Raw genomic sequence first — 24,799 nt, 5'->3', positions numbered from 1 at the left:
TCGCTCAGCTTGCTTTCTTATCCAACACAGGACTACCTGTCCAGCTATGGCACTGCCCATAGTGGGCTGGGCCCTTCCACACCAATCATCAATCAAGAAAATGCTCTGCATACAGGCCCATGGCCAATGTGATGGAGGCAACTTCTTAGTTCAGGGTCCCTTTTCCCAGGTGACTCTAGTTTGTGCCAAGCTGACAAAAATTAATCAGCACACCCACATAAGGACAGTTTAAAACTTAAAGTATAGGTTCTACCCAAACTTTGGGGAGCACAATGAGTGATTCTAGAGTACAGCAAGAGAAAGAGGACTGAAGTTGATGATAAAAAAATAATTTTAGGGTTTTTTTTTCTGAAATATTCTGACTTAATAAGTGGGATGCATCCCCAGCACTCTGAGTATGATCACAAAAATCAAACTGAAATTTGGAAGCAAAGAGAGATCATTTCATCAAGGTCGATGGTGGAAGAGAAGCCCTGACATCCACCCACCTGTTCCAGCATACAGTGCAGTATCAGGGGCACAGAAATAAACTCCTCTGGAATTGGATTCAGCAAGTCATTGTAATATCTCATGTCTACTTCAGTTGTGATGAGGAAAGTCACTGTAAAAATGCAGAAAACAGCATGGCCTAATTAAGATGTATTCTCTATTTCTTCCTGAAACTCTGTGCATAAGTTAACACTGTGAGGCACTAGCCAGTGTAGGAAGCATGGGTGGAGGGGCTGCTGACAGCAGTGTGGAAGGGAGGGAGGGCAGGGCTTCAGCTTCAAGGAGGTGGCATCTCAGCCGCTGATTTCACACGTGCCTGATCGTTGAGTATGTTCATATTGTGTTTTCTTCTTTCCAGGGACTGGAGCAGTTGGTGGTGGAGGCTGAGAGAAAAAGAATTAAAGCAGAAGTGCTGTCATCAGCTATCACAGACCCACCATCAAGATCCTGAGAAATGAGGGTGGGGAAAAGCTAGTGGGATATGGGGTATCTCCCTGGTCTTGGTTTGAGTCGTGATACTTTTTTTTTTTTAAGCATCCATATCTTGGTGCCTCTTATCTCCCCTTCTTTAGGAAATTATTGCGCACTCCTTTCCCTACAGGTTTTCTGCCAGGCAATTCATGCTCAGCTTTCACCATTGTTCTAACGCTGGTTCCCCTCTCTCAAGTCCTCTGTTCTACAGCTCAGGTGCTGTCTTTGTCAGGGTTTCTGTTGCTGTGATAAAGCACCACAGTTAAAAGCAACGTGGGGAGGAAAGGGTTAATTTCACCTTACATTCTCAGGTCACTGAGAGGAGTCAGGGCAGGAGCTGAAGCTGAAGCAGAAGCCATGGAGGAACACTGCCTACTGGCTTGCTCAGTTTGGTTTTTAAAGATATACCTCAGGATCACTGGCCCAAGAAAGGCATTGATTGCCCACGCTGGGCCGGGCCCTTCAACATCAGTCGTTAATCAAGAAAATGCCCTGAAGACTTGCCTATAGGAAAATTTAAAAGAGACATTTTCTCAATTCAAATTCCCCCTTTCCAGATGGCCATGGCTTATGCCAGATTTGGAAAAAAAAAAAATCTAACTAGGTCATTTGACCTCTATCATTTTGACACATGAACACAACACTATTAAGTAATTTTTCCTTTTTGTTTTTTAACTCATATTAGCATCAATATTACCACCACAAACATTCAAACTATTAAAAGTTTCAAGACTTTCAAAGTTTTGTCTCTTCAAACACCCAATGTCTCTCTCGACTGTGGGGCTTTATCAAAGTAAACAGTTCAATGCTTGATGTTGGGGACACTCCCCATCCTCTGGGCTCCCAAGGGCTAGTGTTCCTCCATGGCTTCTGCTTGAGCTCCTGCCCCAAGTTCCCCGAATGACAGAGTTCTAGGATGAAGTAAACCCTTCTTCCGTCAGCTACTTTTGGTCACAGTATTTTGTGACAGCAATAGAAACCCTAATTATGGCAGGTAGCATTTTGATTATATCCACTGTTCTCATCCTTCTCACACCTTGTTGAAACGGGACATCCCACTCCCTTCAAAAACTCACTTCAGGGAAGAGGGCAGGAGACATGTCCTGGTACGTGGCCAGCATCCTGCCGAGCACTCACTCTGCAAATACTGGGACCATTTTGTCAATCAATATCCCCTTTGTTTTACATGGTAGTCATTGTACCCTGAGCTGACAGGTGGTTGGTTCTTTTTGTGCTTTCCCAGGTGAGAAGTGGTGGTTAATTTTTTTTTTTTTTTTATGTGATGAAACACCACGATGAAAAGCAGGTTGGGGAGGAAGTTTTTTGTTTTTTTTTTTTTTTTTTTTTGCTTATGCTTCCATGTTGTAGACTGCTACTGAAAGAAAGTCAGGGCAGAAACTCACACAGGGCAGGAACCTGGAGGCAGGAGCTGATGCAGAGGCCATGGAGGAGTGCTGCTTACTGGCTTGCTCCTCATGGCTTGCTCAGCCTGCTTTCCTATAGAACCCAGGACCACTAGCCCAGGGATGATGCTACTACAGTGGGCTGGGCCCTCCCCCATTGGTTACTAATTGAGAAAATGCCTTATAGCTGGATCGTACAGAGGCATTTTCTCAGTTGAGGTTCCCCCCTTTCAGATAACTCTAGCTTGTCAAGCTGACATAAGACTAGCCAGGATAAGGAGCTTTGTAAAGATTTCAACACATGACTCTTAATGATCTTGTTGGGGGATGTTTCCTTGTTCCTACTCTTACAACTCAACACAATGGGCAGCAGCATACCAACACAGATTTTTATTTTAACCATTTCTTCATATGCTTTCTAGATATGAAAAATGAATTCAATTGCTCCATCCTAAGCTTACTACAGATACTACAGCCCATGCCTACCTCTGAAATTTGCATTGCTTCTAGCATGGCTTTCTCACTAACCACTTGTGGGACATTGATGAGCTGCATGCTCTCCAAATAGTGCTGATACTGCCTCTTCCAGTCCAGGTTATCGTACATCAAACAGGCAATGTTTTCAAAGATTTCAGTGCCCAACTCAAGCTACAGGGGAGAGAATCAGGGACAATTCATCATTGGTTTCTGACTGTCAGAATACATAGAACTTGGGTAACTTTCCAGAAACGCCTATTTCCTTTTTACAGGAAATCAGATTCCCAAATCCCAAAACGCCAAATTCTAGCGTTGATGATGGAGTTTTCATGCATAAATTCTTCGTGCCCTTCACATTGGCCACAGAGGTTCCAACGCTGCCCAATACCTTTAAGAGGCCATTAATGTTTCAGTGTAGTGAAAGGCAGCTCTTCATTAGTTTCTATAGTGTGCTTCATGTGCTCAGTGCTTCAAATCCTAAAACCTTTTAGATGACTTTGGTACCTTCAATTTCATGGCCTCTTTTCTCATCAATTGTTAATTGTAAACATGTATGCATTTGTATCTACATATATGTTTTCTAAATATAACTTGTTAAGTCCATGTAATGTTACTTATATGTGTGTTTTCAGGGCTGATCATTTGGCATTGGACAACCACTGTGCTCTTTCCTGAGGAAGGCCATTTCTCCCCATTCTTGCATTCCTCAGTTGCCTAGAGTTTGTTGTGTAGGGTTGAAGCCTGTTGGGCTTTTTCTTGTCCAGTTTGGCATGCTCATTGGTGTCATCCTTGTTCAACTCACATTTGGGCAGTCATGTTGGTGAGACATTAAGGGTTTAGCTTCTGATATTATTAGGAGACATAATTTTACACTAAACTTTCTGATTCTCTGGCTCTTACAATTTTTTTTTTCTCCCTCTCCTCCATGATCTTCCTGATCCTTAGGTGCAGAAGTGCTTTCTAGATGTATCCATTGTGACTGAGCTCAGCAGCTCTGTATTGTGGTTGTGGTTTTCTATAATGGTCTCAGTCTCCTCTTAATGCTTTCCCTTCTTTAACTAAGTGCCACCCATCTCAAGGCATGACTGTCCTTTGGCTCAGAATCAGCTCCTCTGTCCTTTTAGTCAGCTTTTTTTTGTCCCTTTTCTATTCCTTTCCTTTTCTTTTCCTTTCCTTCATTCCTTTTTCATCTCTCTTTCCTCTTTCATTTTTTCTTCTCATTCTTTCCTCAGTTCTTCTGTCCCCTCCTCTACCTTCTCCTCCCCTCTGTTCCTCTTGTTAGCTGTATGTACTCTCTTTACAAGTATACCCTCTCCATCTAGCTTTTCCCAGGACCTTTCAGAAGAAACTTCAGTGTCTGTAGTCTATCCTCAGGCCTTACTGTCAGTTCAGCTTCCTTGATACTGACATGTGTATCTTGCAAGGGATTAACATGCGACATAACAAAACATAAAATTTGCCATCATCATAATGATACATATTCACATTTTAGTTATTACTTAGATTATTACTGAAGAGTGAACCAGAGTCAAGTATCATTTAATAAAAGAATCACAGCCTGCTACATCTTATTATCATTAGTTCACAGACCAAAAGCTACAGAATCAGGCTATATCCTGCAGTGGTCCCTTATCATCATTTTCCTAAAGATGAGAGAGCGCAACAAAACCCATAATTACCAGTGCCTACTAAACCCCAGAGTGTGTATGGCTGTGAGTGGGTCACCACGCACTGCTGTTGACCCGTGTACTCACCATCAACTCGTTGTCTGACCAGTCAGAAGGAAAATATGCAGCTTTGACCGTGTACTGAAGTCGAGCAATATCAAAGAGATTTGTTTCAGGTTTCTCATTATTCAGGATTGGCTCCAAGTACTTCCAAAAAATCTCAAGTTCTTTAGCGGCATTTTTCCTCTTCAGGTTTTCAGCTTCTATATCTAAGAAGAGCAAAATGTTTTACTATAAAATGAAGGTATTGGATTTTTCCTCATTTTGTCTTGACGTGGTGAGTCATAGGAGTGATGAGATGTACGTAAGGTTTTAGGAAAGTGCAAATGCAGACACATAGCTTTGAGGGGTTTTTGAAGTTGGAAGACGCAACAATTACATCAAGAGAGGCTGCTCTGGGAGCTCATTGCAGTCCATCTCACAGAGATACTGTAATAAGGTCATGCATTCTGGGAAATGAGGATGCTCAAGGAACCCATTTCCCTCACATTGCATCTGCACAGAACCAGCATTTCTGGCAAATCATGTTTTTACTGTATCTGTACTTGTTGCACAAACATTAAAAATTGAAGTAGATTTATTTCTTATGGGCCTACAGCTAGAGTGGATGAGGGTGATTTATGTTGCTAGTTAGCTTTTGTTAATGTTACAGCAACTACATCTTTTCTGAGTATTTGCTCTTCTGACTGTGAATTGATACTGGATTTCCATAAAATTAGAGATGAAAACTTACCTGAAATATTTATGTTTTCTGTATGCATAGTTGAAGATTTGAGTCTAGTACTATGACCTCATCATTCTGTGGTAAAGCCCAATATTATTTTATTATATATTTCTTTGGAAATATATAGTACACATGTATGAAAAGAATCCAAATAGAGTCACCAAATACTATGGGAGACAATGCCCCAGCTGGATTTTCCTGGCTACCAGAGGAGAAAGGTAATCAGATTCATCTAGCTACAGGTTCTGAGACCTGCGACAGTGACCTGCTTGCAAAATATACTTGTGCAATAGATTAGTAGCACAAATGTTATGGCTGTAACCAACTGCTTTTTGATTGTACTTAAAGCCTATTCCATGAGATGGAACCTATACACGAGACTGCTAAAGTGGTCAAGAACCCAAGACTAGATATGTCTCATGGGCCTAGGGGAAAACCTAACACTATTATTCTGCCAAGAGAACACAACATTAAAATGATTCCTAATGACATTCTGCTATACACATAGTGCCTTACAGCAGATGCGAACAAACACAGAGACCTACAACTGGACGATGTGAACAGAATGAGAAACTTTGGATCACTTGGTACCGAATGAGGTGTTTTCATCAAAGCTCTTCCCCTCAAGGCTCAGGGGTCTGCACAGAGGTGATCTGTACCTGCTCAGTATCTTCCAGACACAAGACTGATGCACATATGAACTTGAAGAGACTCTGGCAGCATATCACAATGCTTGTGTAGGTTTAAGCCAGGCAAGGTCCCAGCGTTGAGTTGGGGAAGGTGGGCACAGGGCCCCACCCCTAACCAGTAAGCTATCTGTAGTTGATACCAATTGGCAAAGGAAGAATCTGCTTTCTCCAGTTGCATCTTACTGGGTATGTTAGCCATGCTTCACCGCAGACCCCCTACTTGGGGGTAACTGGTCAACAAAAAAATTAATTCAGTACTCTTTTTGTAAGCTCTTTGTCTCCTTTTGCTTTTTGGAGGGCGCTTTTTTTTTTTTTTTTTTTTTTTTGTCTTATTGGCTTCTTGTTTGTATATTTTGATTTCTGATTTTGTGGAGTTTCTTTGTGTGCATTTTTTTGTTTTTTTATTTTTTATTCTTTTTTTTTTTAGTTTAAGTCAAAGAGTAAAACAACAAGTTAAGTAGGTGGGAGGTAGAGAGGATGTTTGAGGAATTAGGGGAGGGAAAACTGTAAAACATACTATACGAAGATATTTTTTTTTCAATTAAAAAAGACATACTTCCTTAGAGTGTGGTGAAAACTATATAAATCAATATACTTAGAGCTCTTAGCATTGATCTTAGTCCCAAAGTTATGCACCAATAAATGGTAACTATTCTCAGAGGTGTTGGTTTCTAATTTTGAGGAAAAATGGAAGGAAATTGGCACGTGGTGTGAAAATATTGATAACAGCATCAAAACCAACACGTAGTGAGAATGACTTGCCTCATGGAGCCATAGATTGATGCTGATTCTCAGTGCTGTTACCCAAAGGGCACAGCAGCTTACTTTTTCTCTCCTGGTAAGCTAGCACAATTTCTTGAGATGAAGACCCCAAGGCTTCTCAACAGTAGTATGGCTGGGGCTTGATTTAAGTAATTTTTTAGTTTAAGCCTGGAAGTTAAATTGGCTCCCCTGATTTTTATCACAACGAGCTGGTAATATATGTAGAATTACTAACATGTAGAACTCAACTGGAGAGATGGCTTAGTGGTTAAGAGCACTTGTTATTCTTCCAGAAGACCTGAGTTCGGTTCTTGGCATCTATGTCAGGTAATGTATGGGTGCTTATAACTCCAGCTCCAAAAGATCCAACACTTTCTTCTGTCTCCCATGAAGGCACAGACACACACAGACACAGACACAGACACAGACACAGACACAGACACAGACACAAAGACACAGACACACACACACACACACACACACACACACACAAACACACACATGGATCCAACTGTGTGATCTTGCCTGGGCTGTTTATTGACTATGTCATTTGAAAGAAGAGTCTTAACAGATATCCGTGCAGCCCAGGTTTGGCTAAACATTACAGGCAAAAAGTTCCTGAGAAATATGTAACTACACTTGCTCTCAGCTAAAAGGCTGAGAAGTATTAGTTGTGTAACCAAGTCTCGTGACCTATAGTCTGTGCTTTTTGTGACTACACAGGAATACAAGCACAGAGTATGATTTTAATTTGCCAGATTTATGGCTTTTGGCTGATACAAACAGAATAAATAGCAAATCAGTCTTGAAAGGATGTAATAATGTACGCATTTTATGAACATGTTTTGGCCAGCACATTGCATTTGTGCTTGAAGGACAGGGGGCAGTACTGATGGACTCTGTGAGTGGTATAGCGACTGCGTACCTTCTGGCTGAAGGACAGCTTCAGTCTGCTCTCTGACTGATGCCAGGTGTGCCCGCAGAGGTTCATAATTCTCGGAAGATATTTTAATCACACTGCTTATAGGAATGCCAAGCTCGGTCATAATGGCTAATAGCTGAGGGTTATTGAAGTCCACAACAATGAAGTAGTGTTGGGCACCATCATCTGGCTCATCATCTGTTGGAGATACCAGAAAGAAGGTCAGAATCATTGTTAAGTAGAACAGGTTGTCCCCAGCAAATCAATGGCGACATGCATCGTGCATGCATTTGCAATCGCTCTGGCCTGCCCAAGACCCAGTCTGCTGGCTGGAATGCAGGCCAGTTGGCTGTTTTCCATTATTGCTCTTCCAGGAAAGAGACTGTCACCATTTTACAAAATATTAAGTCATGTTTTGCAAATGAGACATAGGCATACTAGGAAGGCTAACAGACTTGGGATCTGTGGCCCTAGAAAATGGTGCTTGGGCTTCTGTCAGAGTTTAACCTATAGCTGGTTTCCTCTCATTCTCATTTCCTTCGAGCAACATCTGGCTTCATTCCTGAGTTACAAGTAGCTGCAGCTTTCTGGTACTTTATAAGTAGAGGTGTTTACAGGATAAGGAAGTACCATGATGTGCTCTGTAGCACAGAACTGAACAAACTCATGTCAGGGTGGTAAGAACCCCACGTGTCAATTGTGAGGCAACTATTTACTGCATTATGTTTTAAAAAATACATAGTACACACTTTAAAAGAATGGATTTCTCCTTTCTTTTTTCTGGTAATGCTCCTTAGGAATATTAAAACATGAGCTGCTCTTAGACTATGATATTCTGGGTGTGAGAATCATCGCCCTGCTTTAGTGTTGACCATGTACAATACAGAAAAGCCTTACATTGATTGTGCAGTGCAGCTCAGCAAGGCTAATGGGCATCCCATAGAACAGATATTTGAGTTTTAATTCTATGTGATTATTTTTTCCCCCAGTCACTAAACTGTCAACGTTGGTATTGCCTCTGGGAAGCATAGAATCATTGTGTCTGGGGGGTGTTATCTTTAGATCAGAGCCCATCTGTCTTACTTAAACACAGTAAAGATAAGAACTGCTGAAAAAAAAATCAAGTCTATTGATTACAAATCACAAACAAATAAAATTATGATAGTAATGGGTAGTTGTGTCTGGGCTCAAAGCAAACCAGCAATGAACCAATAGTAGTTCCCGAGGATGACTCGTTTTTGTGTTGGCCCTTTAAGATGGAAGAAAGTTCTGTTTGGTCTGTTTTGAGACAGAATGATGGTGGGAAAATTTTGAGTTAAGAAGCTGTGCTCTGCTTGCATCTCAGATATTAGATTTGATTGCCACTGTTTCTCACATGAATCAACTCTCGTTCCACTTCTTACCTGTGTGTGCCTATGTGTGCCTGTGTGTGAAGGCATGCATACACCTGCACAGTCATGCATGTGTGTGACATAATGTGTGTGTGACATAATGTGCCTCAGGAGGTCAGGGGACAACTTGTGGAGGTCGGTCTTCTACTTCCACCATGAGAAGCCTGGGGGGAGGGGGGCGTGGCACTGAGGTGGTCAGGCCTGAGTGTGAGCAGCTTTACTCACAGGCCATCTTGCCGGATCACTTTCAGTTTGCCTGTAATTACACCTGACTTTTCATTACGTCCTCAACGACAGTGAGCTGCTTGACCAACTGCCCATTTTATTCCTTGCTTTCATAATGTAAATGTGCCTGTGGAGATGCATGCCAAATAAACAGCTGCTAAGACTATACCCGGATTGCAAATAGAAATATTTTTCAATTTGAGTGTCACAGAGAGTAGGTTATTTGTGGCTTTATAATACAGAGGCTAGGAAGGATGGGGTATAATTATTGGGGTGACTGCTTAATCTTTGTTCTGATCCATGAGGCAGGAGGGAGAAAGACACCGTGTGGCACCGCCCACTGACCAATAAAGCTTTTGATTTCCTCTTCCTCCCCCCTCCGCTTTAACTGTGTGGTCTTCTTCACTGTTGCAGCAACCTCAGGCTGGTCCTTTCCCTTTCCCTTCGCAGGCTTGGCACTGGGGACCTTCTTCTCCTTGGGAGACTTTGCTTTTCCTTTTTCCTTTTCTGACTTTCCCCTTTCTTCTTCTCTCACCTGGAATGAGAGAACACATTCTTATCCTCTGGATCATCTTATGAACAAGCAGAGATTTCCAAATTAATTCTCTAGTTCACTTCATCAAACCAATCCTTTATTTAACTGCATATTCATTAGTACAGTTCATTGTTGAAGTCAGGGCAGTAGTGATTCAAGCTTGAACTGAAGTTGTGATGGTCAAATCTGTGTGTGTTTCAGAGGCTGTGATGTCTAGTCGTATGTCAACTTGATACAAAGTAGAGTTACTGAAAGGAGGAAACCTCAATTGAGAAAATGCCTCCATAAGATCTGGCTGTATGGCATTTTCTCAATTTGTGATTGATGGGGGAGGGTTCAGGCCATTGTGGGAGATGCCATCCCTGTGCTGGTAGTCCTGGCTTCTATAAGGAAGCAAGCCAGGGGAAGCAAGCTAGTAAGAATTACCCCTCAGCCAGGGTCACACATGCCTGTAATCCCAGAACTCCAGGAGGAAGAGACAGGTGGATCTCTGTGAGTTCGAGGCCAGCCTGGTCTACAAAGGAAGTCTAGGATAGCCAAGGGTACACAGAGAAACTCTGTATCAAACAAAACAAAACAAAACAAAACCCTAAAACAAAAGCAAAAACAAAACAAAACAAAAAAAAAAAAAGAAAAAAAATTAACTCTCTATGGTTTGTGCATTAGATCCTTTCTCTAGAACCTTGCTCTATTTGAGTTCTTGTCCTGATGTCCTTCAGTGATGAGCAGTGCTGAGAAGTGCAAGTGAATAAACTCTTTCCTTCTCAACTTGCTTTTTGATCATAGTGTTTTGTCATAGCAATAGAAACCCCAATAAGACAGGGGCAGTGAGGGGCTGTCGTGGGGAGGGATGGGAGGGCACCAGGAGGTGGTTTAAAAGAATAGCTTTCTGGAAGAGAGCCATCTGACTGAGTCTCTCAAACACTTCAGCCTTGTGTTTGTGCTGGAGCCAGCAGAGTAGCAGGAGGAATCTGAATACATTGTGACATCAGAAGCTTGGGTTTATCTCTTAGCCCAACTCTGGAGAGAATGTGTCTTTGTGTGAAAACAAGCAAGCAAGCAAACAAGCAGACAGACAAACCAAACCAAACTAAATCAAAACTAAGGAAACAAAGAATAGGTTTTCTAAAATCTCCTTGATGATGTTTTTCATGTTGGCTATTTTTAAAGGTTAAAAGGTCTTTTAGGAGCCTAGCACTAAAATACTCTCATTATTACAATTCTACGTAAAAGGTACAGCCCTGATCAGTGGCTGCTACCTGATACACAGAAAGAGGGGAACCAGCAGAGAGTATCAGTTTTATGAGCTCTTTACAGATTGCCCTGGGGCATGCTTAGTTCACATATCTGTGTGAAGATTCAGTATTTATCCACCCCTTTCAAAACTTCCCTAAGCTTTGCATAGTATTTCATAGAGTAATTGTGCCTGTGATTAGACATTGGAAGTGTTAAAATGAGTACTGAGTGGAGTACTGTTCCTTAGATGATGACTCTACAGAAGATTTAAAATACGTGCATCTCATTATTTTTTCATAGGCAACAACACTGAAGACAAAAATAATTAAAATATTGTATCATTGTTTTGGGTATTAGTATCCCCAAATTAATTATAGCTATTATAAATAAGGTAAGTCAAAGGTAGGAGATTTTGGTACTCATGTAACAGGCGTCATAGAGGGAAAAGAGATTTGTTTTCTACTCTACATGCTGCCAAGGGCTGCTAAGGGTTCTGAGGGACTCAGGCCAGCGTTTGCTTTCATGGCTTTGCTATCACTGGTGCCAAAGGAGAGTCCTCAGGCTGGCAACCCTCTACCCCTCCAGCACTTGCTCTTGAGCAGCAGTGGGGGACAAGTATCTGTGAAAGCTGCTGCTGCTGGTCACAGCACTGAGTAAAGGCGGTCAAAGTCCACCACTGGAGCCAGAAAACGAAGAGCCGTTCAACGTGAGGTTTATGCGAGTGGTAAGACAACATGCTAGAAGAGATGGAAGCAACAGCAGCAGTAACAGCAGCAGCAGCAGCCGCAGCAGCATACACCACTGGGGTGGAAATAAAAAAATTCGAGAAACCAACTTCATGCAAGACAGAGAAGGGCAGTTAAAAGGGAAAGAGTGTACTATCACAGTCAAGCCCACCATACTTGTGTGCCTGTCTTAGTCTATCCCTGATGACGAAGATAAACTAAGCTTAATGAGAAATTATCAGCAAGAGCGGGAGTTGTGAAAGTTGGTGAGATGCACACATTTCCTTGTGCAGTGGAGCTTTTTATGAGGAGAGGAAAAGAGCAGCACAGGCTGGGAGCGTCTTAAGCAGCTTTGGGTGTGACACAGGGAAGTGATGCAGGGTGTGAAAGGGCCCCAGCATTTCTCCCTGCACTAGATATGAACTGGTGCCTACAGCAGGGTTAGGCGGTACCTCTGAGAGCTCAGTACAGGGGAGAATAAAGACAGGTAAACAAACAGACACAAATAGAGCTACAAAGTTTAATGACTGCAGGGAAAGAAACTCAACTGAGGAGACTTTGCCCAGAAGTCGGTGGACAGAATGCCTTCTCTAAGGAGGTGACATTTGAGTGAAAAACCTGAAAAATGAGTCACAATGTGCAGGGAAAAGGTGACATGGAAAGGCATTTGGGTATAAAGGAACCGTGTGTTCAGAGAACTGAAAGGTGTAGAGCAGGGCAAGGGACAGAGTGGCCCATGCAAAGGTAGCAGAGCAGGCATGGGCAAGTCACCCAGGACTTTGGAGATAGAGCTAATAAATTTGGACTCACTGAAAACTCATCAGGAAGACTTGACAGTTTTCTGGTTGGTGTGTGTGTGTGTGTGTGTGTGTGTGTGTGTGTGGTGTTATGGAAACCAGAAAGTCTAATAAGGAAACTGTGGAAATAATCCAGAGAATACCTAACAGTGACTCACATCAAAGTGTTTGCAGAGTGGAGAAAAGTAGATAGATTTGAGATCCATTTTTGATGTTGAAACTTTGAGAGTCAAACAATTAGTCATGAACAAGGAGGCATATCAAAGAGAACACCCTTCCTCTGAGTTAAGCCCCTGGGGTGCTTTGGCTCTGGCCCATACTGAGATAGAGAACACTGGGTGAGAAATGGTTTTCAGTTAATTTGGGAAAACAGCCATATGTGATCACATTGTATTTGAGGTGCCCTATCTTGATAAGAGCCACATTCTGTGTTCAGAGATGTTAACTTCAGTGACAAGTTCAGCAGCATGTGATAGAGCTCGGGTAACTTAACAGGAAGACATGAATTGACTTGGGTAAGAGTTTCTAAGAAATGTGAGAATAGGGCCTTGCATCATGGGAAATCCAACACTTACCCTTTGGTATAGAAGAAGAAGGAAGCCAAAAAGGGCCAGGCCCAGTGGCACACACCTGTAATCCCAGCACTCTGGGAGGCAGAGGCAGGTGGATCTCTGTGAGTTCCAGGCCAGCCTATAGACAAGTCTATGACAGCCAAGGCTACACAGAGAAACCCTGCGTTGAAAAGCAAAAAGATAAAAAAATAAAAAAAAAAGAGGGAGAAGTGACTTAAAGGTCAAAGAATGTAGAAAGTGAAGACAGAAGACAAGAGGACCAACTAGTTTTAAAAGGTGCGTTGGTGGTTGTGGGAAACACTAAGAAAAGTAGCTGTGGCCAGTTGCAGAGGTGGGAGACAGGGTGACAGTGACACCAGGGAAAGCATTTGCAAGAATGCGTGAGGCCTTTGGACATGGAGGGAACTAGGCCTCTCAGTCATTCCTGAGGTGAGAAGATGGCAGTGGGTTTGAAGTTGACGTAAGAATGTCCCCTTGTGTATAAAGCCAGGAGTTTCTGTGGTCACTGGCTGGTGGAATGATTCCAGTACAAAGGGAGTCAGTGAACGTATAGGAGAGAACTGAAAATCTCAAGACAAGAGTCACTAGAAGAGAAAATTTCTAGTTCAGTAGGAGCCACAGAAAGAAGCTCAATGGTTGGGTGTGGATGGAAGAAAGGGATGGGTCTGGGTGGTCTTGGGAGAATGTTTTCATTTTTCAAGAGGCAAAGTCAGCAGAGGAGATCAACAGGCAACAATCGGGAAGTTCCAAGAAGGTTAGATAATTTCAGACAGAGAGCACACACACTAAAAAATTGTGGTAGAGCTCAGCTGGTGCTGAGATGAAAACATGACCAGCATGTTGGGTCCTCTGAATGCCTCAAGTTGTCTTTATTTGCTCAGATATAGACATAAAAATGGAGACGGGGGGCAGGTCACTGAGTTCATGATCATGATGGAAAGAGAGAAAAGAGAGGAAATGAGATTTTTGTAAAGTGAGGTTAGAATACGATGACCAGGACCATGGAGGAGAAGTCGAATAGCAAAGATGGCAATGGATGGAGACTGGTGGTTCTTGTGGACTAACGGTTACAATGGAACTGAAGAAAGTGTGTGTGTGTGTGTGTGTGTGTGTGTGTGTGTGTGTGTGTGTGCGCGCGAGCGCGCGCGTGCGTTCGCTATTAGGCCATTTTTAAGAGGAAAACACCGAAGGTTAGAGAATGTGAGATCTTAAGACCACAGGAGTACATGGCTGATGTGGGATGAAGGCAATGACCATTAGATAATCAAGGGGCTATTATAAAGAACCCTGTTCGGGATGAGAAAAATAAGTAGAGAACCAGAATGAAAGAAAAAAAAAAGAGCCAGAGAGGCCAAGGATGTTATTGCCTGTTCAAGTGTCCAGGGCAGCGACAGACTAATAGGAGGGTCTGGAAGACTGGCCAGATACCTGTGGTCAGGCTACTGTATCAGTTGCCAGGGCTGCAAACCATTAAACACACCTCTCTGTTTTACATTTGAAGTTCTCTCTATAACTTTCTGTTTTTCTACATGGAGACAACTTTCAGTTTAGTCAAATAAATCTGCCCTGTAGTACTGAAAGTCATATCCACGGCAGCAAATTAGCAAAGAGCTATTTTAATCACGGCCGTCATCATCCATATTAGGCTATTGCTATTTCTATTTACTGACTTCGTATTTCACAGCAGACATTGCACCTTGTCAGTCCTTATGGGTACAGTGGGTAGAGCCTTAGCTCCACTTTACAAAGGAGGAAGGAAGCTTGGGGGGGGGGCAAGCAACAACCTAATATCCAAGTTGGTGAATGGGAATGCCAGATCAGGGGGCTGTATCACCCTTGCTCTTTGCAGTGGGTCCTTGGAGCATAGCATGGCCCTGAGTCCAATTAGCTTGTGGGTGCTGGCAGGACTCATCAGAGCCTCTGAGAGCTCAGCTCTGGGTCATGATGCTCGTACTAAGGAGAGAACCCTGGGAATGTCTTTGGTAGGCATCTAGCCTTGCCTCAGTGAAGTCAAAACTTTGCAATCAAAAGTCTTCCAGAGCCTTCACAGCTTGAAGTCTTGACGTTAATCTTTGAATGGAGATAAGCAAATGACTTTCGATGAAATTGTTTTAAAGAAAAAACTTTTACTCATTTATGTGCTCATTCTACACATATTTGCAGAGCACAGTGGAAACTTTTTAAATGACCCCCCCCCCTCCAGGGGAGTTGATCAGTTCAGAGCACCTGAATACTATTTCCTGAGTCTTTTTGGGGGTCTTAGGGAGAAATGTGTTAATCATAATCCCAAGTTCAAAAGAAGAGACAAATTATGGTGCCAGTATCTAGTATGAAAGTGATTTCTGACATGCTTTGAATCTGATCTCACAAAACAAGGTGGGTGAATTCTGTTAAGACATACAGTTTGTCTGAGGACATTGAACCATGGTAGAGCATGCTGGTATGGTTTGGGGCCCTAAGCTCATCTTTTTTTCACTTTTATTTATTTATTTTTTACAATTTATTCACTTTGTATCCCAGCTGTAGCCCCCTCCCACTTCCACCTTCCCTCCCTCTTCTTGTTCCCTGCCCCTTCCCCAGTCCACTGATAGATGTCCTCCTCCCCTTCCATCTGACACTAACCTATTAGGTTTCATCAGGACTGTCTTTCATAGTCTTCCTCTGTGACCTGGTAAGGCTGCCCCACTCTCTCAGGGAGAGGTGATTAAAGAGCCAGACACCGAGTTCATATCAGAGACAGCCCCTGATTCTCTTACTTGGGAGCCCACTTGGAAACTGAGCTGCCATGGGCTACATCTGTGCAGGGGTTCTAGGTTATCTCCAGGAATGGTCCTTGGTTAGATTATCAGTCTCAGTCTCAGAAAAGACCCTTGGGCTCAGATTTTTTGGTTCTATTGCTCTCCTTGTGGAGCTCCAGTCCTCACCAGGTCTTTCTATCTCCCACCCTGAGGCTCTGGTTTGTCTCAGCTTCTACTTCTCTCCCTATGTTCTTCTCTATTCTTATCTGCACTCCTTCTGCCCTGGCCTCTGAGGGACCCAGCAGTAGCTGCTGGATTCTTTTGGTGTCTTCTTTCTGTGTTTCCTACTCACTACCTTATTTTATTCTTATTAATGAGGCCAAACTAGGAGGCTGGAATAGATAATTTGGATTAATTTCTTTTAGTATGAATGAAAAATTGCTATTAGCCTCCATCAGCTTCACAAAAGTGTTCTCATGTTACCCTGGTCGGCCCTTCTATACCACTGTGCTATAAAAATAATTATCCCTACTGAAAAACTGAAAGGTAAAGAATACCCACAAATTTCTGTAATTTCACTTCCTAGAGAGATGAATGAAAATATTTGTTTCATTTTTTCCACTCCTTTGTATCATTTTTACATGACTGCCATTGGCTTTCTCTCTAGACAATTTATCATCTTTCATTTTCAGTTTAACAATGATGAACCCTCTATTGGTGGAACTTCGAAAACTACGGCTATAGAAGAACCTCCTGGTGCAGAAAGGATTCTCCAGGGATGAGAAACTGTACATCACTGAACAGGAGCAGACACAGCACCTAGCCCTACTGGGCTTCACGTCTGGCAGAGGTGTTAGTTGGTAGATTTATGAACAGATCCCTTGATCCCTACCTATTACCTTCTCATAGCTGATCTGAGAGCTAGTCTATCCACTCCTCTCTTTAGTTCAGAGCAGGTATACATGCTACTGTGTTTAGACTGTTCCTCACTCCTCCCACTGTCTTCCTGGTCCTGAACCAGGACCATGACCTCAGCCCAATCAGTTTGGGCAATGATTGACAGCTACAGTCCTAGAACTGTTTCTTGGTTTGAAATTGTTTCTTTCTTTTCTACTAAACTCCAGTCACAGGAAGTTCAACCTTTACCTTTCTTTCATTTTTCTCTCGTTCTATGTATACCCTCCATAACCTACAGGTTTCTGTAGAATTTGAGGGTAATAGAGGAACAAGCCAGACTGGACAAATATTCATCAGGGATGAACCCCAAATCACAAATTAAACTTTGCTCATGATTTCTTCTTCTGGCTCTTTTTGCTTTGGAATGATATGGCTTCATGTTCCTACCCCATGGTTATCTGCTCATAGCATTCAAGGGAGACTTGTGTCAATTCAAGACAAAAATGCAGGCAGGGAGTAACCCCAAAGTTGTTCCCCAACCATGTTTGGAGAACACATGTTCCCTAGCACATGAATGGAGGGTCAAGTTCATCAGGGAATGCATTCTCTTTAAAAACACAGCATGGGTTGAAGGCGTCTGGATGTCTCCTACTGTGGAGGGCTTTGGGTAGGCATAGGGATTTCTTAACCATTTAAGCTACTTAGCAGATGTGGCATTCTCATGTAAAGCAGTAACTGAAGATAGCTACAGCACTCCACATACTGAGCTGACTGTTAAATGAATTTACGTAGAATCTTTAGTTATATCATTATCTTTTTAAAGACAAAGAAAAAAATCCCGAAACAAAGCAACATAATTATTTGGTACTTCAAAAATATTTTAGATAATGTTTTGTTTTTAAATGATATGTTGATATTAACATTCAAACATAACTGATGTTCATTCTCTCTTTGTAGGAAAGGGTAGTCAGTGATAAAAGCCAAGGATGTGGTCATGAACATTTACTTCGTATGTTCTTAGAGCTGATGATCTATGCATCATGTATAACTGGTGTGCATGTGGCCTACTGTAAGTCTTCATGATAAGGTCAAAGAGAGGAGTGAGAAAGCAGGCTGGTGGAAGTTATAACAAACCTACTCCATTAAATGCTTTACAAGAAACTTGGTCTTTTTTGTGTCCTGTGTTAGAACTTATTCACCACCTTACTCTTCCTGGTAAGCAACTTATTTGGTTGAGTCCAGAGATGGTGGGAGCCTCAGAGACAGGCAGAGACGCAGTGTATGGGGTTAGATAATATTAAAAATAAAAGGATTCAGCAGTACAAAGGGAATAATGAGAGAGGCTAATGAGTGTGTGTGTGTGAAAATGCTCCAAACTCAGCACATACATGCATGAAACAGATACGCTTTAAAAGCTAACTTTTTTATAAAGTTCCTTCATTGTTAGTCAGCCATCACTTCGTCAAATTTCCAAGATGGCGCATGACACACAGTGAACTCCAAGTTAATTTGATCAGGGACATATTTTTAAATAGAGAACCAGGTCTAATGGTAACAGTTCAGTTTGAAAACACAAGGTTATGGGAACATCTGGGGACCCGATTAATCCTGTTCCAAAACCTGCACTAAATACTTTATTCAAAATGTTAAGCACTATGTGCTATAGAATATATTATTCTCTCAAATGTGGGAAGCACACACATGTCCAACATAAAGGAATAAATAAAAAAATTGTGCTAAACAGTAGAAACTCACAGAACAAGTAATAATAATAGATACGAATGTTGTGATCATAGCAAAATTATGATACATTTTAAGTAAAAAAAAATATGTGTTAAAATGTTTTACCACAATTATAACTATATAATGGGATGAATATATAACAAGAAGCAAAAAAAGGAAGCACAGCAAATGTTACTGTTATTGGTATTATTGGTAGTAACACTAATACGGTATTGTGATTTGTCTGTTGTGCCTGGTATATTTGTTGTTACTCTTTGCTCTCCCCGTGCCCTGCTCCTTACTGCCCGAGGCTGTTTTCAGTACCTCCAATGATCTGAAAATTCATGAAGTTGAATTAAGAATTTACCCCTCCAGAGAGCTATTGGAGCCCTGGCTCTCAACCTTCACGAAGCTGTGACCCTTTAATAAAATTCCTAATGTTGTGGTAATGCCCAACCATAAAATTATTTGTATTGCTACTTCATAACTGTGGTTTTCTACTGTTATGGGTTGTAATACAGGTTTCTGTGTTTTCCAGTGGTCTTAGGCAACCCATGTGAAAGGATTATTTGACCCACAGAGGTTGTGACCCACAGGTTGAGAAGCACTGTGTTAGTGTAAAGAAAAAATATGCTTAGTGGGGTGAAGAGCATTTGCTGCTCTTCCAGAGGACCCATGTTTGGTTCCCATCACCACACTGGGAGGATCACAAGTGCCTGTATGTAATTCCAGCTCCAGGGGACCAATGCCCCCTTTTGGCCTCTGTAGGCACCAGCACACAAACACCTAAATTTACAGATATAAAAAAAGTTCATGTTTAGGGATGTATTTGTTTCATATGTTCAAATAGTATGTTCTCTAGAACCCCATATAGAGGTTCTCTAGAACCTCCCATGGGAATGGGAGGTAATTGGTGTGGTGCCTCGTTCAGTGAATGAAGATGTGGGAGTGTGTGTGTGTGTGTGTGTGTGGTGGCTGGGAGGAGGACAGGTCTGATATATGCCTCATACATGGCTCAAAGAGACTTTGATATCAAGTGAACTAATAATAACTTAGTTAACCATACAAAGGGGCAGGGAGACAGCATTAGGGCATATGGGATGATCTCGGAAAGTCTCAATCCTCAAGAGACTGGGTGATTTCTTAGAAAGGAAAGACTAGAAATTAAGTCATGATTGCCCTTGGTACCAGTGATTGGTTGACACAATGGTGTTCATCTCTTTCTTCCTTTTTTTGACAACTGTTCTTACATTGAACCTCTGCAAGATATGTGAAAAGCAATTATTGGGGGGGATGGGGTGGGATGGGGAGCAGCAGGAGGGTAGGGGATGGGGAAATGGCCATTGACAGATTATACAGCAAGGCCTTGAGTCCTAAGGAAACATGACCAGATAACATTTTGTTGAATGAGAGCCCACAGCGCATCTCAGGATTACCAGGACACACAGGCGAGGTGTTCACAGAGTTAACATCGCACCTGATGGTCGGGATCTAACCCTTAACTACCGAGAGCGCAGCTGTTGGCCTTCAGGAATGCTTAACTTTCCACCACCCATAGTCTTCTCATCTGCAAACTGGGAATGGTTCATTATAGTAATCACATTAACCCATTTAAGCATTAAATAAAAGAACTGTCCGAAAACATAGAATTAACAGCCAACAATAGTAGCTAACTATTATTAATTGTTATTTTAAAATGCTGGTCAATTTTTTTTTCTTAATTTTTTTTCTTGAAGTCCATGAAAAGTTTTCATTAATAAAAAACAAAACAGACAGCAAAGCAGAGCTCTGTTTTGTGGAGAGGCCAGCTGGGGAGTCATTTATTTCTCCTGAATTGTTGGGGTTTGGGGTTCCTTAGATCTTCCATTTGTGTTGGTTGTATCTTCATTTTGATAATCCTGCCTCAAAGAATTCCAGCCAGCTAGTGAGGCAAGTTGTTCCTTTTCTGGAACCACACGGGTCTCTCCAAATAGAGCCCCTGCTCTTCCTCTGTTTGACTTCTTAAAATAGTTTCTGAAGAATTTAACCACAACTGAATCAAAACTAACCAGCCTGTAATTTCCTGGTCTGTCCCTATGGCCTTTCCTTTAAAACAAAACACACGCGCAAAATGGCATTTTGCTGGCTGATTTCCAGCTCCTTGGGGTTTTGACTGGAGGAAGCTGGGGAATGTCTGTGGAAGCTTCTCATCTTCATCTCTCTCCATTTCTCTCCGGGAGGATGTTCTGGCTGGTGTGGGCCTTCATTTCTCTGATCATCAAAATTAAGCAGTTTTAATTTTTTTAATGAAAAATTTACTGGATACTGTGTGCTCATCGTTCTTTTGTCTACCTTTCCCCTACGCTAATGCATGTGAAAATAAGGCAGCACACACTCAAAGCTACAAACAGAAAGAGCTATCCTTTCTTATTAAAGTATTTGCTATAAAATTCTAAGAAAACGTGAGCAGACTAAATTCATCCATGACAGTCACAATGAAAACATATTTGGCTCTTTACTGAAAGCCTTTGCAAATATTCTGGTTTCAGTTCTGAAGCACGGAAGACTCCATTTATATTGCTTAGAGATATTAAGGGTTAGTGATTTTTTTTTTTTTTTTTGGTAATGTAGTCATAGGTATTTTTCAACTTTTTTGAACATTAAGTATTTTCTTTTAATTGCTCAGTCTGAGATACTATTCACAATTAAGTGCTTATGAGTAATTATCATGTAACACAAAAGTTACAGTTAATTGGAAGCAAGACTGAGTGAAAATAAAAATTCATACAATAGCTAAATCAAAACGTTTCAGAATGAAACCAAGAAATTTATTTTAAAGTAATAATGAGTACTGTGAGGAAAGTTGCACTGGTTACACTGTGTCCACAGGTGTGTGTAAGGAAGATTCATTTCTGAACAGGTGCTACCGTTCAAATTTCCTGTCATAATAAATGTTCTAAACTGCTGTTATGCAATATAATCATATAAAGAAGTTCTGAAATATCAGAAATGTTTATACATTAGAGCACATTGCTAAAGTGTATCTTATATCTGTATCATCTATATCTATACTGATATATTTGGAAGTCATTATCAAAATGTTTCCAAACAGATCAATGTTTTCAAACAGGTTCAACCTATTTACAAATAGAAGCTAACATTTGCATCCCAGGAATTCCACATGCTAAAGGTTTTAACAATTTTTTTTCTTTAAAGTACCTTTTACAGTTTTCATGATATTAATTATGTAGCAAGTTTTCTTTCAACACAGAAAGTAAAAGCAACAACCAGCATTCAGCTGTATCACGTTCTTTAACTTAACTGGGTCTAAAATACCTTTATTCTATCTGGCACTTGAAACTATAATTTACCATTTTTTTAAAGGAGATTTTGATTGAGGAAATAGGATCAAATATATCATGACACATTGCATCTGTTTCATGGGGCAAAAAGACAAGAAACACCTAATTCTATTATTTCTGTGCCCTCGTCTTTGCCTTCATTTTCTGTAATTACTGCTATGGGTTCTTTCTTTCTTTTTCTTTTCTTTCTTTCTCTTTTTAAGCATTCACTGTTTGGAAAGTTCATTTTCAAAAATTAAACACAGAAGACAGAAAACATTCTTGGGGTTGTACAGATGCAAGCAATATACGAGAATTAGCACATGAAAGCAAATATCTGTGTAGATGCAATGGAAGGTTGAAAAAGCTGAAGATTCGCTCCCTATGCAGCAGAATGCAGCATCTTCTCCCGGGTTGAGCAGAGGAAGATGGCCCTCATCTGCCGTTGGTGGTACACTTCTGTTAGCTGTTGTAGAGATCCGTTGTTCATGCTTTGCTCTCAGCCAGACTTCTGTCTGACAAGCACTGACCTCGATTGTTCCAACTAACCTCTCAGGCAGCATTGCCCAAATGTTCACGGATTACCTCACCCTGCAAACAACTCCTTTCTTCTCTAATTCATGAGGGAGACCTTCTGGGAAGTAATTCATTCCAATCAGTTTTCATCAATTTATTTAGCACCTGCTCAGACGGTTTCAACTCAGACACGAGAGGCCGGTGCTCTGGGCACCACTGATAATAAGGACATTAAATTAGATTGTGTAATTGTTGGTTCTTAATTGCTCAGAGTTCTCTTGCTGCATCTCATGCTTTTTTCTTCAATATCTAAAGTTCAAGTCACGGTTTGTTAGACACTCAGATTTTCAACTATCAAAAATCAAGGTTCTTTCCAACAGCTTCAGAATCTCCCAATCATGTTAATATAGCTGAGCAAAAGAATTTAAGCATATTTTATGTCATTTCTTGCATCAAAAAATTCTTGATTGTCTAGGATATTCTATTTTCATTTGAAGATGGCTTACTAAAATCTGAAAGTATTGCAGTAAACAGTTTCTGAATTGTAAGGGGTGGCAAACCAGTCAGGCAATGCTCTTCCTCATGCCGTTCACCTGTAGGCATTTTATTAAACCCACAGTTCACTTGTATAAGTCAAGCTCTCCCGTGACATCAGTGTTTAAATACGCAAGAGGAGATTGTTATCATAGTTTTAAACTGTCTAAATTTTCTTCTACTAACTCTTAACTTCTCCGAGTGTTTCTTAAGGTACAAATCTATGATCCATGATAGAAAGAGGGTCAGATGGGAAACCGTAACATCAGCCGTTTCTGTGAATAGAACTTTCCTGGGTGTAGAGTGTTCCGCCTAATAAGAATGTGGGGTTCTCTTAGGAAAGCGGGGAGCCCTGTAATGCAAGTTCAAAGTGATACCATCACCACCATCATCATCATGATCTTTATGGCCACCACAACTCTCCATTCAGAAGCTTAATCAAATAGGAGACCTAGATCTAAGGATGATGTAAAGGTGAGGAAGGCACCATGGGAATATATTTACCTTTTCTTTTTCCATTAGTTGGTTTTTGTCCTTTCTACCTAAAGTCACAAGGAGCCCACACTCCAGTCCATATCACATGTGCAGGGGCACACATATCACACACAAATACACAGGAGCATTTAAAATATAGTATTTCAGCATGATTTGAAAACCAAGGGGGGCATTTTTCATCCCAAGCAATGATCATAACAAGTGCTGGGCCGCACTCCACAGTGGCTTAGGGAGGAGGAAAGTCTTTAACTGTGTCCCACCCACCACTTGCTGAGCTCTGGGGGACCCAGGTACCTTCTTTTCATTTTCCTGTCTCTGCAGGTCCTTTATTTTAATCTGGAGAAGTTGAAATTTCAGTAGTTTCCCTATCAGTGGTAAGGGTAGTTTCTCTCCACTCTCCATGATTGTTTTCGCTGCCACCAGCACCTATAGAGGAACACAACTGTTAGGAACGGTGACATTTTATAATCTTTGCTTTAGTCTGTCGGTGATAAGAGGATGACCCGGTGCTTTAATGTTTTGTGATATTAGTCTTAATGGAAAGACAGGCCAAATACATACATGGGGAAATGTGCCCAGGACCATCGGGATTGGGTCATTTCACTCTCAGTTTCATCTCCAGCAAGGTGGAAAGCACTTTATACATTGGTGTCAGACTCCTAGAACTGTGCTAAGTAGACAGAGGGCGCCCATCTAGTATGACTGGCAGGTCACTTTCACACTGCAGAGAGTCTGCTGTTGTTTGGCACAGCCGGTAGTCCAAACTGTCCACACGTTAACTTATCAGGACATTATAATTGAATCGGGTTTTATAATAGTAAAAATGACCATGCTGGTAGTCTCTTATTTCTTGGTGACCAAATCCAAGTGAAAGATAAAAGCTGTTTGACACAGGGGACCCGTACGAAGGTTGTGTACCCCCTCCCCCTGAAGCTTTATGTTGAGCCTGTTGGTATGTGGACTAATTGAGGTGAAATGAGGTTATTGAGTTTTCTTTGGGTGACGACAGGCACCAGGAATATACAGCTGTATTGTCCAGATGTGTGGCACTGACAGCCTATTTTATGGCTCTGTTTTTTACAGCTTGTTTCCCCTAAATTTCACACAACTCTCTAACATCTGGGCCCTTTTCCTTGGAGTCCTATAACCACTTTATTTACTGCAAAAAAAAAAAAAATCATGTAAAATATACCGTAAAAGTTGTTATGTGTTTCACTTTGTTCCTGTTGTCTCCCTAATAAAGTCCACTTCTGCCTGAAGGATTGTCACAGAGGCAATCTAGTTAAAGATTTATCAACTTTTGCTTTCTTTTTTTTTTAAGGAGCATCATATTTATTTATAACCTCAGGATGAATTAGGTGTTGCTAAAATGTTCTGACATGTGGCTTTTCTCCCCCACCCCTTGGAGCAATCACTCTGCTGGTGCATATGG

The 24,799-nt window shown here is 41.4% G+C and overlaps 1 protein-coding gene across 1 annotated transcript in view; it reads right to left on the bottom strand.

Annotated features, from left to right (window-relative positions):
• Spag17 (sperm associated antigen 17) overlaps positions 1-24,799 on the bottom strand; it is a 214,246-nt gene that overhangs the window by 108,378 nt on the left and 81,069 nt on the right. The window contains exons 4-11 of the mRNA XM_055628204.1: positions 23,662-23,793; positions 16,776-16,782; positions 9,626-9,805; positions 7,668-7,862; positions 4,595-4,776; positions 2,850-3,011; positions 800-872; positions 489-601 (exon numbers count right to left, since the gene is read on the bottom strand). Of these exons, the coding sequence (XP_055484179.1) occupies positions 489-601; positions 800-872; positions 2,850-3,011; positions 4,595-4,776; positions 7,668-7,862; positions 9,626-9,805; positions 16,776-16,782; positions 23,662-23,793 (1,044 nt within the window). The remainder of the gene's footprint in view (positions 1-488; positions 602-799; positions 873-2,849; positions 3,012-4,594; positions 4,777-7,667; positions 7,863-9,625; positions 9,806-16,775; positions 16,783-23,661; positions 23,794-24,799) is intronic.

The sequence above is a fragment of the Psammomys obesus genome, unplaced genomic scaffold (genome assembly GCF_907164565.1).
Source record: "Psammomys obesus unplaced genomic scaffold, mPsaObe1.curated_primary_1811, whole genome shotgun sequence".
NCBI classification, from domain to species: domain Eukaryota; kingdom Metazoa; phylum Chordata; class Mammalia; order Rodentia; family Muridae; genus Psammomys; species Psammomys obesus.
Note: the sequence above shows the minus strand (reverse complement) of the source record. Positions and strands in the feature narration are given on the sequence as shown.